Genomic DNA, 15167 nt, shown 5'->3' on the forward strand with positions numbered 1-15167 from the left:
TTAATGAAATCAATTGTTATATAATTAGGAAACCTATAACTCATAAAAAATGTTAACAGATCTTGAGTGGAGACAATTCTTGCTGGAGAGAATTTATAGGGCAGTGTATAAAGTCTGTGTAGGATGTAGCAACACTTCACTTTTGTGTCACTGATAATCACACCTCACTTGCTAAAACAGTTTATAAATTGATGATATCTCTAAGCGAAATAACCTTGAAACACTAAATTCAAAACAAAACAAACAAAATAATTTTATAATTATTGTCCTAATCTTTCTTAATAGGAAGGCATAGATGCTATTATATCTAGAAATGTGTGGCAACATGTGTATTTATGAGAGTGATAATGGAACACAATTTTGGGGGCAGAAGAAAGGCTAAGCATTGCACTTGCCGGGAATTTTCCTATTAATGAAAACCTGCTGTATGATGTAACCTTAAGTTAGAATCCATAGATTTAGAGTCCCTATACACATTGTTCATAGTTAAAATTATGTGTAAATCACTGTACATATACAAAGAACAATATATTTTCATGTTTTTTTATCCTTTAGAGATTGTTCTTAAGTATTTTTGTTAGAACAGTGATTGTACATAAAATTAGAAGGTAATAGATGATCCTTGAGTGAATATTCTGATATATTTTCCTCTAGGGACTTTGCAAATGTCATATACTGCCAAAAGACAATATATTTTTATCAGTAAATTATGTATAACTATTTCTAAGGTTTTGCAATAGTGACTTTCTTTCTGAAGCATTACTCCATTTAGAAAAAGTAAAATAGGCCCTTAAATACATAGTAAGAATTCAAATTTAATGTTAGGACCAAATCATCCAAAGCATTAAGTACAAATCTGGATGAGCCATTTTTACTTAGTACTAATTTCTAAAATATTTAAATAGTAACAGCATTATTATTTTTTAACCAATAATTTAATGCCATGAAAGAGTAGTGATTTATTGCTCAGCACAGCAAATGGTATCTAAAGATCCAGGTTCTGTTTGGAATTTAGTATAAGAATTTAATATTATCCATTCACTCATTCAGTCTGCTGGGTTCTAAGAACTGTGTAAAATTCTTATTTCGGTGATTTTACAAATATAAGATATAACTTTCCTCTTCAAGTAAACTTCTGTCAAGTAAACTTCTTTGGGGAACATAAAACTAAAGCAAGTGAATTAATTCAAGAGAAAAGCCATTTCTGAATGAAACAATTCAGGACTAATTGACAGGGGGAGCCAGTCAATGTTGTTTGGACTTTACATAGGCATAGGGAAAGAAGAATATTTTAAGGGATGAAGAAACAACACTAACAGGAAGTCAAGTCACTTACCCAGGATGGGCAGTGAATGCCTCTTCATGACAGAAGAAAAGAAAATACAATTGTGTGAAAAAATATTTTAACAAACTTGTTCTCAAAATAGAAGTCATCTGACACATTCTAAAAACTGACTTTCATAATTATTTTTAAAGTCTTTCAAAAACTATCCCAAAAACTTGCTTAGACAAGCTGTCCCATAGTTCATCAATCTTTATATTAATAATAACTATGATTTTCTGAGTCAACACTTTGCATGCTTTGAATAAAATAAGCCATTTATAAAACAGAACCTGGCATAGATTAAAGAGTCAATAAATTATTCTCTCATTTAATCCTCACCCATCAAACTCCCACTAGTTTCATTTTCTTCAATCTCATGTTATGCAAATTTTCTTCTAATAATATCCCCTCCCCATTTTTCAAATATTCAGACACTTAGAACAGTTCACCATTATCATGTAGAGCAAAAGTCCTGAATGAGTTTTGTATAAGTTGAAAAAGGAAACCTACATTTTTCTACACAGCAATTTATACTTTCCACATTCCTCCCCCGCATATAACTGTTAGATAGTGCTTACATTACATTGTGTCAAATATGCCTTTAAGCTCTTTATGTACAGTAACACAGTTAATCTTTGACAACCCTGGAAAATAAGAATTATTCACATTTTAAAGATGAAAAGGTTAAGAAACTTGTTTAAAGTCAAATCAGTAGCAGTAAGTGGTTTAAGGTTTGGTATAAACAATTTGTAAATCTAGGATTTTGTGAGCAATTCTTTGACTTGAAGACTTTAACTGACTTTTTTTCTATTCTATGGTTTTCCTTTTATTTGTGTACACAGTACAACATAGTTTCATTCCAAGATTTATTTCATCTGATGTTCTGGGTGTCAATCATTACATCTTAACCACTGTGAAACATAGGTGGGTGAGCATATTGAGGGGTTTTCAGGGTTAACTCACTACAGCACCTAATACAATGTACAACTCAATCACAGGGAACTCACTAAAAGAAATTGATTGGTATAGTCTTGTGTCTTCTATTTGTCTCCAAAAAAATTGGCTGGGAATGAGTATGGATTATCCAAACTTCCCCAAATCTATTTTCTATGGCCTCAAATTTTTACATAAGTCAAGTGAGAGAACACATGAAAAAGATCATAATACGGTTTCCACATTAGTCAGCTCAGGCTGCCAAAAATAAAATACCATTGATTGCCTTAAACAACAGAAATTTACTTTTCACAGTTCGGGAAGCTAGAAGGTTAAGATGGCCAGGTTCTGGAGAAAGTTCTCTTCCTAGCTTGCCGAGAGCTACCTTCAAATTGTGTCCTCACATGGCAGAGCGGGAGAGACAGAGAGAGGGAGGGAAAGAGAAAGAGAGGGGGACTTAGCTCTGGTATCTTTTCTTATAAGGGCATTAATCTCACCATGAGAGCCTTGCCATCATGATCTTATTTAAACCTAGTATTCTCCCAATGGTTCCATCTCCAAGTTCCACTACAGTGAGGAATAGTGCTTCAACATAGGGATTTCGTGGGAAGTACAATTCAGTCCATAGCCGTTTCTTAAAATAAGAATAACCTATTTCTAAAGTCTTAAATACACAAAGCAAGTACATTCCCAGCAAGAGAAGATTCAGTAGAAATGCTAGATGTCATTTGATTATGATTCAGAATCACTTAGGGAAACTAAACTTGAAAAGTCATTTATTTATGCTTTCTATTTCTAACTGTGACAATCCCAGCTTTACACTTATTTTTGAGTTAAATTTCATACTTTTGAACCATTTTACAGTTAAACGGAAATTTCTCCAAGAGTTTTCAATCACTTTAAAACATCCTCCCAAATGGGTACAAAATATAAGTGGATTTACTGTTGAAATGTCTCTTATCATGCAGTCTGGTCATATTTGGTCTAAATTTGTACTATTCTGTTCTTGATTCATTTAAATCTTGACTTCCAATGACTGATGATTGTTACTAGGGAACTATTTAGTGACTTTTCTATAAGAGGCACTGTTTCTTTCATTAATTCTTGTATTTGTTCCAGCTTTTTCTTACTAATATTTTTCAATATTGACATTGAATTCTATTCCTAGATTTGTCAAAGATATCTCTTTATTTTAGTCTCAAACTTAATTGGCAGTTTTCTGGTCTAGTATCCAATTCATTACTCCATATTTTTAAAATTGATACTAAACTATGGGGGCACCTGGGTGACTTAGTGGGTTAACGTCTCGGCCTTTGGCTCAGGTCATGATGCCAGGGTCCTGGGATCGAGCTCTGCATCGGGCTCTCTGCTCAGTGGGGAGCCTGCTTACTCCTCTCTCTCTCTCTCTCTCTGCCTGCCTCTCTGCCTACTTGTGATCTCTGTCTGTCAAATAAATAAATAAAATCTTTTAAAAAATTGGTACTGAACTATTGATAATGAATGTATAATCTGAACCCTGGTATTTAAAGCTTTGTAGATAGTATTTATTAGATTTCAATAAGAAAACAGTAAAAACTTTTTATCAGTTTCATGAGTGACTTAGCATGTTTATTATAGTACACATCCTTAGAATCTTATCGTTTAAAAAAATTACAATTGTTAATCCAAATGTGACCTTGAAAACACATATATTTTAATATATAATGAAAAATCATTCTCTTAAAAAGAGGCTTGAAAACTAATTTTAAAATATTTACATAAAATGATCTTAGTTTTACTTCTTCTTACCATTTTTTTCAAGCTGGAAATCATATATGATAACTTATAAGATTACTTATCATAAAATAATTCTAACACTTGAATTAAAAACTATGTAGCATTTATGAATTCTGCATGATGTGATCCTAGAAAGTCAGATGTTCTTTCTTTGGAGTTTATACTTTTCATTTTAAAGGGGAACTTATGACAGACAAGCTACTTGATAGAAACCCCCAGCAATGATTTCAAAGATAGAATTACATTAAAATTTAGGTTTCTCCTTGTTAAGGTGTTAAATAAAACTATAAGATTACTTTCTACCCTTCTAAATATCAGAAATTATGAACCTAAATATTATTATTTGACATAATTTTCTCTTTGGAGACCTTTATTAAGTGTTCAGTAACCCTAATTGAAAAATGTTAAATTCAGAAAGTTTTAGTTCTACAATATGCTTTGTGTTTTGTGCATTGTCAACTAAAGAGAATGCTAATTATTGCCAAATCCATTGGGATTTACTTACTCCAGTGTTAATAGACTAACTCCCTCAAATCATAGACTAACACTTGAGAATGAATAATGGTCTAAGATATATGATGTATTTATCTGAATGATAATGAAGACTCAGCTATCACTAAAGAAGCTTCAGAAGGTTGTACTTCTTTTTTTATTTTTTTATTGCTATGACAGTAAGAGAGATATGAGAGAAAGGATATATAAGAGATTCCTACCGAGACTAATCCATTTAAATTATATATTATTTTTCGTTGTTAGGATGATACTTATCTGATCCTCAATTTCAATCATTTGTTTTAGTTGTTAAGAATAGAAATTAAAGACAGACTTTTAGCTCTAACAGTTAAGGAGGGAAATGAAAAACATAGCCAACAGTGTTCATTTAAAAAAAATAAATTCACAAATAGATGTGCAGAGTAACATCTATATCCATCATATCTTTGAAACCTTAAAAATTCTGGGACTATATGTTGACTTATTTTGCTGATGAGGTGAAGGCTAAAACTTGAAGTGTTTACTTCACAGATTATGAGTATATGTAGAATATTAATGAATAGAGTCAAATAAATGTGTTTGCATTACTTTCTCTGAAAGTCCTATTAATATACCTATAAATGTATCTAAAACACAGTGATAATATATGAAATGAAAACACTATAAATTTAAATTTATTTAAACAAATTCTAAAAAGATTGTTTTACTGTACAGAGAAAAGGGAGAATGGTCCACATATCTGAGATTCTACTGTGATAATGAAGATTATAGGCAAAATACATGAAATAAATCAGTGAAATTTCTTACCAGTAATGATCTACATCCCAAGACTCTCTTTCTAGTCTACCCACTATGTACAGATGCCATATGATATATATTTTATTTTAAAGATAGTTTCTGTAGGTGGATAGATTTGCAGCATTAAAACTGAGCAGGAATAATTACCAGCATCAGAACAAAGAATCCTTCTTCAAAACATTTCAACATTAATAATAAAGAAAATGCAAGTATGGGTAAACAGAATAAAAGTTAATTTGTATCCATTGAAAAATATTTTCAGTAAAAGAAGAGAAATAATGTATGCTCAACAAAGAAAAGCATTTTCCCAGATGTTTAAATGGAATTGTTATACTACAATAAAGAGAATACTATAAAACTGCCACTTATTATTGTCAATAGTATGCAACTACTTAAAACATCTACTAGTAAGTACACAGTGGGACTAAATAGTGTGGTTAAACCTAAGTCACAATCAATAACAAAATTCTTTTGGAAGAAATAAGGAAAATCTATGGTAGAAAGTGAAATCAAATAAACATAAGATAAACTTGGGAAATATAACTAAAACAAAATGTAAATTAGTAAAATGATTATAAAAATAGTAAAGAGGGAATGACACATATGCAACATAAAATATGAATTTTCTACTAGGACATATGTGGATTTCCTGAGGAAGAAAATAGAAAAAAAGAGTAATTATTAATCAAACGGAGAGTTAAAAAAAGAATTCATAATCTCAAATCAAATGAACTAATTTGATTTTAATTTTAAAAAGTAGGTTTCCAAATGAAAAAAACATTTTGACTTGAGGCAAATGACAAAATGTATCTAGGTAAAATATCAAAATACAGTGGAGGAAAAAACAAAGAATGCAGTCATTTAGAAAAAGCAGGTCACTTAAATGATGGAAAAAAAAAAAAAAACCTAAATGATTTCAGATTTATCTTGGTGGAGTGAGGGAAAACAAAGAGCCAGAACACTGACTAATTGTTCTGAATTATAATGAATCTGAGTGTGGATTCATTGTACTAATATATTGTACAAGGTAATACTTAAATATCCAACATTCAAGAATGTTGTTATCATGAAAGTTTCTTATGAGGAGATGTGTACTGCAGTTTGCTTTCAAATTTTAGATAAATAGAAAATGTAAAAATAACTCTAGATATTGGGATGAGTAAAGAGACCTACCATGGTCAAAAGAAGGATTCCAGCTTGTCCCTCTGGATTTTTGCTGCAATTCTGAGATCGTCAGAATCAAGATGATATTGTCATACATACTGGTATCAATAATAGAGAGAAAAACCTGGGGCACCTGGGTGGCTCAGTTGGTTAAGCAACTGCCTTCCACTCTTGTTCATGATCCTGGAGTCCCCAGATCAAGTCCCACATCAGGCTCCCTGCACGGCGGAGAGTGCTTCTCCCTCTGACCTCTCCCCCTCACGCTCACTCTCTCTCTCAAATAAATAGATTTAAAAAAAAAAAAAAAAGAAAGAAAGAAAGAAAAAAGCAAACTCTAACAGAACAACTTAAACACTATTTAAACAAGTTGGAAACTGAGTAGGTTTCATGGTCATAAAACGAAAATGATAAATATAATCTTGACAAATACCAGACATAATACTTTAGAAAATAAAGTACAGGGGTCCCTAGTGGCTCAGTCTGTTAATTGTCTCTTGACAAATCAAAATCTCTTGATTTTGGCTCAGGTCATGATCTCAGGGTTGTGAGTTGGAGCCCTGTGTCAAGCTCTGCACTGGCCATGGAGGCTGCTTAAGATTCTCTCTCTCTTCCTCTCCTTTTGCCCCTCTCAGCTCACTCTCAAAAAAAGGAAGGAGGAAGGGAGGGAAGGAAGGAAAGGAGTTCCTTCCTTCTGTTCTGTTCTGTTTTATACTTTAGCCTCAAACCATAGACCAAAATACATTTTAGGTAGATTAAAATATGACAATAAAAATGTTAGATGACAGCACAAATGTATATGTGTATAACCTCATCATGGCAAAAGTATTTCAAATCATGACCCACAAGTCAGACATCATAACACAAAAGTTTGATAGATTTGATTACATAAAGTTATAATCCTTATCCATCACTGAAAAGATAATAATGAAGAATAAATAAAACTCACTAAAAATATTCATCTTTCTATGGAGAAAGCTGTTGAAACAGAAAATTTCAATAGAAAAATGGTAAAATGAATAAGCATCCATTTCAAATTAATGAATTCATATGGGCAAAAGTAGTTAGACACATCTATGGAAACTTATAAATACTAAATATTTAACACTTAGCAATACTACATTGGCAATTTTTTAAAAAAATTTTAATATCTGATGTTAGTGTTGTGGGGGAATCCTTCAGATGTAGATGCTACAGGATAAATTCATACCACCTTTCTACAACATAATTCGGCACTATTTATCAAATGCCTTTAAATAATGTTTATGCCAACTGGTTCAGCAATAGCATGTTTCAGAATTTACCTTCAGGAAATGAGATAGGTACAGAGATGTATGAACAGGAGTGATTTCTCAGTTCCCCCAAAGAGTGCTCAGTTCTGAGCGATATTCAGCAAACAAATTGGAAATGATTTATGACTATCTGCATTTGGGGACTTAAGCAAGAAGTGGGGCTTGAAACTGGTTCTGAAGTGTCTAAACAAGGAATAAGATTGGGGAATTCTAAGACATGACAGGTTTATTTTTTGCTTCATTTTCTTCCTGTTTTTCTTTTTTTATAATTTTTATATTTACAGCCAATGCCAGAAATTAAGGAAAATACAAGAAATATATAATAAAAAGGTACATTAACAACAGCTTCCATAACAGATTAACTTTTTAATACACAGTGTTTTTAAAATAAACTTTTTATAATTTTTATTTTATTATTTATTTATTTATTTTCTCCCTTGTGCAGTTTGATGCATGTACTTTTAGTTGGGCAATTTTCTTCCAGGTGGAGACTGAATAATCTATTTTCGTACCTACTCTTGTAGCTTCTCTCATTTTCAATTCATATCTCCTGAGATCACCCTGGAGAGTTGCATGTGGGACATTTTTATTGGCTGTACCTTCATTCTGTTGTCCAGAACACAGATCGCATGATTACATTCAACTGAAGTGAAGCTGGAAAATGCTTAGCTCTGTGCATGGAAAGAAGAGGAAAAAGTTTGTTATTAGCTAGAAATATCTTCCCCAATATATCCTTCTGATCACCAAATATTTTTTCACCTCTTTTTCTGACACCAGCAACTGCCATACTCTGTCCAAAGAGACAACCTAATGTCCCATCAAGCCAATGTAACCAACTCAAAGCCTAAGATCTTCAAATACCCAAAATATCCTCTTCATCATATCTGGATATATTAGTCTGGAGACAAATGAATCAGAAGACAAATTATTAATGCTCCTCTCTACCCATACACAAAATACAGTGCAAGAACAAAGCCATGAGGAAGTGCTTCTTAATATAAGTGCTCCTATTTGGAAATAAAGAATGGAATCACTGAATAGTCATTATCCATAACAATTATGAAAACATGCCAGACGAGCCTTAAGGGATCCATCTGCCTTGGCAGTAGTTGTAATTCCTTGAAGAAATGGAATTCTCTTCTGTACACGTATTTGCTTCCTGCAATTCTACCCCATGAGAATATAAACATGTCAGTTATATTCCATGGTCACATTTGGAGTGCATGTTTGGGAATATGTTCTTCATGGGAACTGCACATCTTTTATACTCTACCTCTTGCATTCAACCTCAAACCACTGAGGTTGTTTGAAGTTTTAAGTAGACTTTTCCCCCCCTATCTAAATATATGCTACTTTCTCATAATAGTTTCATTAAAAACACATTAGACTCCTAATATGTCATATTCATGTGCCTATTATCATACTTTAAGATTTTTTGAAAGCATAATTTCCAGGCCTAATTTATTTCTTTACTTTCCCCGTCCTCTAAATCCCTCCTTTAGAATATAAGTAGTTACTATAAGGATATTGGCAACATGGTCTTGGGAGGGTAGACAGTATACTTAACCTGATCTTTGCAGTAGGCTGAGCCTTAGTGGGTTTTGTTGTTCTGAGCTTACTCAGTTTTATCCCTTATTGTGTGGCTTCTGTAGATAGTTGATTTTCTAAACTTTTGAAGTTCCCAGTTGTCTAGGTTTTCTTTTGATCTTTTCATTTCTGCTTGAAAACTGGCTATCTTTTGCTGGGTTCATGTCTTTCCTGTAATTTTACTAGAGACCAAATATGAAAGTTTATTATTAATCTGTATCTCTCCAGCTACTTTCTCTAAAACTACAAGTCAAATAGGCAGTTAATCCTCTACACTGTGTATTCATTTTCCTCCTTCTGTCAATCACATTTAACCCAATTTTTAACAACCTCCTCTCCTTGAAATATGTTCATTCCTTTGATCAACTATAATGTACTCTGTGGGATATTTTTCTATCTCACTCTTTTCTCCTTCTCAATCAGCTCTGCTGGAAGCACTTTCTCTTCCAGGACTTTAGATACGGGAGTTCCTCAGTTCAGTTTTCAGAATTCTTTTCCTCTCTATCTAGACTTACTCCCTTGGGGAGTTCATCAATTGCTATAGCTTTAAATAAGATTTAAATGTTAATAAATTCCAAGTTATCATTTCAATCCCAGCATTTCCCATGACACAGTTTTATTTTTTTAATGAGACAGCTGTATCCATCACACTAAAAAATATACATGTGTGTACACACACACACACACACACACACACACACAGTCACACATATATTCAGAAGGAGAAGAGGAAGAAAAAGCATAAGCCAAGCAAAATTATACAGGTTTATTTGACCTGGCACCTGGGTGGCTCAGTTGGTTAAGTGTGGGACTCTTGATTTCAGCTCAGGTCATGATCCCAGTTCAGGGTCATGAGATTGAGCATCACTTTAGGCTCCACGCTGAGTGGGGAATCTGCTTAATATTCTCTCTCCCTGGGGCGCCTGGGTGGCTCAGTGGGTTAAAGCCTCTGCCTTCGGCTCAGGTCATGATCTCAGAGTCCTGGGATCGAGCCCCACATCGGGCTCTCTGCTCAGCAGGGAGCCTGCTTCCTCCTCTCTCTCTCTGCCTGCCTCTCTGCCTACTTGTAATCTCTGTCTGTCAGATAAATAAATAAAATCTTAAAAAAAAAAATATTCTCTCTCCCTCTGCCTCTGCCCCTCCCCACCCTCATGTGCTCTCTCTCCCATTCAAAAAAAAAAAAAAAAAAGTTTATATATGTATATTTGTTTATCCAGTCTTAAAATGTACAGTCAATGACAACTGTGATTGATGTGGCAAATGTTATAGCCCCAGGTATGTTGTACAAATGAATATCTGTTGACTAGATGGTTGGTTTAATACACGTTAATGAAATTTTATTTCAAAAGAAATGTGCTAATTTTTAAAAGAACTCACTCCAATGCAAATATATATTCTATGCTTAAATAAGACATCATTTGTGTGATGTTTTATTCTCTTCTCTAGATCCCAATGCTCTGGCTGGCCAGACTGGCCCTGATCATGCTCTTATAGGAGGAATAGTGGCTGTAGTTGTATTTGTCACACTGTGTTCTATATTTCTGCTTGGTCGATATCTGGCAAGACATAAAGGTAGGTAATATTTAATAAAGTATTCTTATCTTAAGTTTAACAAAAAACATTCTGAAGACTAGCTTTATCATGAACAATTAAATGAGTATATGTATATATGTGACAGAGAGAGATTTAAATATGAAATTACTTCATAGAAATCTTGATTATTTTACTTAATGAAGGTTGGTTTGGTTTAACAAGATAATGTCTAACCAATAGCCAAAGGTCACAGAGTGAGTCACTGGCTCAGGAAAAAAAAAAAAAGAAGAAGAAGAAAGAAAGAAAAGAAAAAAGGAAAAAAGTTTATAATTTATCTCAGACTGACATTCAACTATAATGTTAAACATTTGGTCAACATTTTTTGTTTGTTGTTTTGTAGATATACATATGGCCATATTAATGAAGAAAATATGTAAATTTTTTGCAACGGGATAGGTAGCAAACTATTGACATAATCTACTTTTAAGGGGAGTTTTCAAAATGAGGATGACACGTTTGATGTGATCATTATCAACATCTTAACAAAGGACCCTGATTGCTACAGCTGTACAGAGCACATGGTCTGTATCCATCATTAAAGAAATCAAACTACTCATCACCCACACCAGTTAGGCAGTTGTCTCTAGTTAACCTGGCCACAGCTTCATCTATAATATATACCTGAAAACTGAAAGATAGTGTGCAACAGTAGAAGAATGAATTGTGTGGTTTATTATGTTACAGAATATGTTCCAACATATAAGAAATCTGGCACAAGCTCCTTCCTAAGTGAATGTAGCTTTAATGCTGGCTATCTTACCAGTCTCACAGAACTGACATATATTTTTTTTTCTTCCAATACCCACAGGAACATACTTAACAAATGAAGCTAAAGGGGCTGAAGATGCACCAGATGCTGACACAGCCATTATCAATGCTGAAGGCAGCCAAGTCAATGCTGAAGAGAAAAAAGAGTATTTCATTTAAAATGCAGGCCAAGATTATGAGTTTTCTTTACCAGGCTGGCTGCTGGAGAAAACTGGCTATCATCTTTCAGAATTCATTTCTACCATCTTCTGCTACCTTTATTAACTTCCATACCGTACTGCTATCAGTAGCCAGTGTATACCAACAATCAGCTGTTGAAAGCATCATTCTTTAATTACTGTACCATCCATAATGCAGGACATTTCTTACTGCCTAAATTCCACACCATTGCTCTTTTAACATACAGTGCTTGAATATACAGCCTTAACAATGTTAATCATCTCCTTGGATCATGGTATTGAATTGTTTTTATACGTTGAAAAAAGTATGCAAAGGTTTTTTTTTTTTTTTGCCCTCATTTTTTTCCCTTTAAATCATAAATTTTGTCAGTGTACCACTGGACAGTATTCACAAGGAACAGGATTAGGTAAAGACCTAATGCATCTAAGTTTAATCAGAAATTAGAGGTTTACAACAATGTTTTCTACATGTCTGCCTTCAAAGACATGTTTGGAAACATACACCCTAGAAAACACAACTGAAAATACTGTAGAATAGATTCTGGAATGTTTGAGATAATACTGGTGAAGCTGTATCAACTTGCTATTTAAAAATATAGTATTTGATACAGGAGCCATGTGTGTATGCATTGCAATCATGACATGACATCTTATATAATTATATAGATCTGAACATTAGGTTATTTTAGTTTCGTTTACCAAAACATTTTTACCAACATTTTACTGCTTCAGGAATCACAAAGATTTCATTCATTTTTCTAATTTGATTCTATAATTTATTTGCTCCATAAAGACTCACCTGCCTAAACAAAATTGAAGTATCCATAGGGCACAATTTTGAGACATTTAGTATCTGTATATAGTGCATATAATAAATCCAATTAAACATTATTTGATACATATTTAACTTTTTTGGCTGTAGGTAATTCAGTCATAAGTAAGCATTTTCTAATGTCCATTATATCCCTTTAGATATTACTTAAACCAATATTATAAGTAGATAACATGTATTAGTATTTTTGTCTGTATGTCCTAGCACTGTTCAACAACAAATTTTTCTAGTTCTTGTTAATTTTTATTTGTTATAAAATGGAAGCACAATGTTATAAGGAAAGGTAATTTTAAGCTAACAACCAGTGCACAGCCTCAGGTTTTAAATTACAACCACAGTTGAATAATAACCTAAAAGTAAACTCTTAGTTTGCTAAAAATTTACAAATTTTAATTTGGCAGTTCCAGAGCTGCTTACCTATGTTGGTTTGCCAAAAAGAAGTGTTTAAGACATGTTTTCTGTATAAATGAACTAATTCTTTATATTAAATTCCTGTCTATGCATTTTGTGAGGTACAAACTTATGAACAGTTAGTGATGGAGAATTTCTGCCATGCTTTTAACTCCAAGGTGAAAGTCTCTTTCTCTGGATTATTTCTGAAATTTTGGTGTATTTACCATTAAGAAATGCTGTATTCTTAAATATGACAGAGTCAATCTAAAGTCATAGTATTTCTTCTAGTAAAATACAATACTGCTAGATTAGTTCTCATTAAATTTATTATATGCTAAAAATTAAAAATCCAGTTAGATAAAAATTATTTTCCCATTCACAAGCATTGCACCTTTAAGAAGAAAACAAATATGACAATATGGTAGCTACACTTGTGATGTCTGAAAGTATGATGGCCTATGGTTTTAAAAATAATATCTTGGAATTTATTTTTGGGAAATGAGAATGGTTGAGTATGACATCATGTATTAATATCAAATGGAAGACAAGGGTGCTGTATCTTAGATTATTTATCAGAAAAGTATAAACTTTTAAAGACAACGTTAGAATTTTTAAATTGTTTTTTTTTTGATTGTTGAAGCATTTATCTTGTTGATTTCTCACAAAAGAAAAAGGACGATGTCAGTCAAGCAGCACTTTTTCAGAATATACAGAACATAAATAATATGATGTGGTTGAGTGTTAACATAATAAATCATATACAGTATGACATTTTAAGGAAATAAGTCTGCATTGATGTGATTGCATGCTTGTTTTTACAGTTCACTCCATACCATCTGTGGAAAAATGCAATAATATGTTAATATAGTATGGTAGTTTGAGAGAATCAGGTAGGTGCTACTAGACACATTGAAACTAGAATAGGTTTATAAACTGTTCATATCTTTCAATGCATAATCTTTAGAAAGACTCCACAAAACAAAATCCATCCTGTTAGTACAAAATGGAAAGGTTCTTATTACAGAAGTAAGTTGTATAAACTGCATCATCAATTACTATTTAAAACTTAATTTCAGGATGCACTTACAAAATTGCTACTCTTCATAGATGCTGTATTTACATCCCTTTTCATTTTGTCTATATTCTACTTGCTCCAACTGCTAAATTGTTGCCTAAATAACTCAATCATTATTTATAGCACTATAAAATTAGAAATCAAAAATTGGTTGTATTTCAAAATTTTTGACTCTTTTAACCCTTTAGAGTAATATAAAAAGTCAATAGAACTCTTTAAAAGAAACTAATATATTATGATTTGTGGGCTCTAATGAAATATTTAGCCAATTAAAATAGTTAGATTTGAATTAGGTATCATTTTTAGTTCTTGAAAAATATAGCAATAGAGCTGTATTTTACTCTCTTTAAAATTTATTTTATTTCCACCAAACAAGGGAATAAATTATAAAAATTCTACACATTTCTATAAAAATCAGGAAAAAATACAAAAATGGGACCATGTCAATTGCAATGTGTGAAATGTGCACACGTGTATGCACAGAGCCAAATTCTGTCTCTGCTTATTGAGCACAGTAGCTATGGAACTGAATGGAAGGAGTGTGAACACACATATACCCCTAGTAGAGTATGAAACATTATTCTTTACCCAAAGTAGCTATTCTCTGCCAGTGTACTGTTTACAGTGTAAATTGATTGTCCTCCATCAAAAAAGTGTAAACAGCATTCTTTTTTTTCCCATTTTTGAGTGTCCTAGATGGGATGATTATTCAAATTAGGAAGAAAAAGGAAAGTTTATGAATGCAAGAGCAAAGATCGAGCACATGAGCACATGACGTGTGTGTTTGTGTGGGTGTGGCTGTGGCTGTGCGTGTGTGAGAGAGAAAGAGAGAGAGATTTCAACTTGTTTTCTTTTACCAGAGAACCCAAGAAGCAGTTTAAAGAACCTGATATTGGAGTTTAATCTAGAAACTGGATGATCTCATATTGATTCAAGATGCTTAATATTGCATTGAAACCCAACA

At 32.7% G+C, this 15167-nt stretch overlaps 1 protein-coding gene across 2 annotated transcripts in view; it reads left to right on the forward strand.

Annotated features, from left to right (window-relative positions):
* The window catches only part of CADM2 (cell adhesion molecule 2), a 464221-nt gene extending 450688 nt beyond the window's left edge, over positions 1–13533 (forward strand). For both annotated transcript variants that reach the window (XM_032882208.1, XM_032882209.1), the window contains 2 exons: positions 10810–10935; positions 11765–13533. In XM_032882208.1, coding sequence (XP_032738099.1) covers positions 10810–10935; positions 11765–11883 — 245 coding nt within the window. In that variant the 3' untranslated portion in view covers positions 11884–13533. The remainder of the gene's footprint in view (positions 1–10809; positions 10936–11764) is intronic.
* The last annotated feature ends 1634 nt before the right edge of the window (positions 13534–15167 follow it).

Source organism: Lontra canadensis, unplaced genomic scaffold (assembly GCF_010015895.1).
Source record: "Lontra canadensis isolate GAN:19392208 unplaced genomic scaffold, GSC_riverotter_1.0 scaffold80, whole genome shotgun sequence".
In the NCBI taxonomy this organism is placed as follows: Eukaryota; Metazoa; Chordata; class Mammalia; order Carnivora; family Mustelidae; genus Lontra; species Lontra canadensis.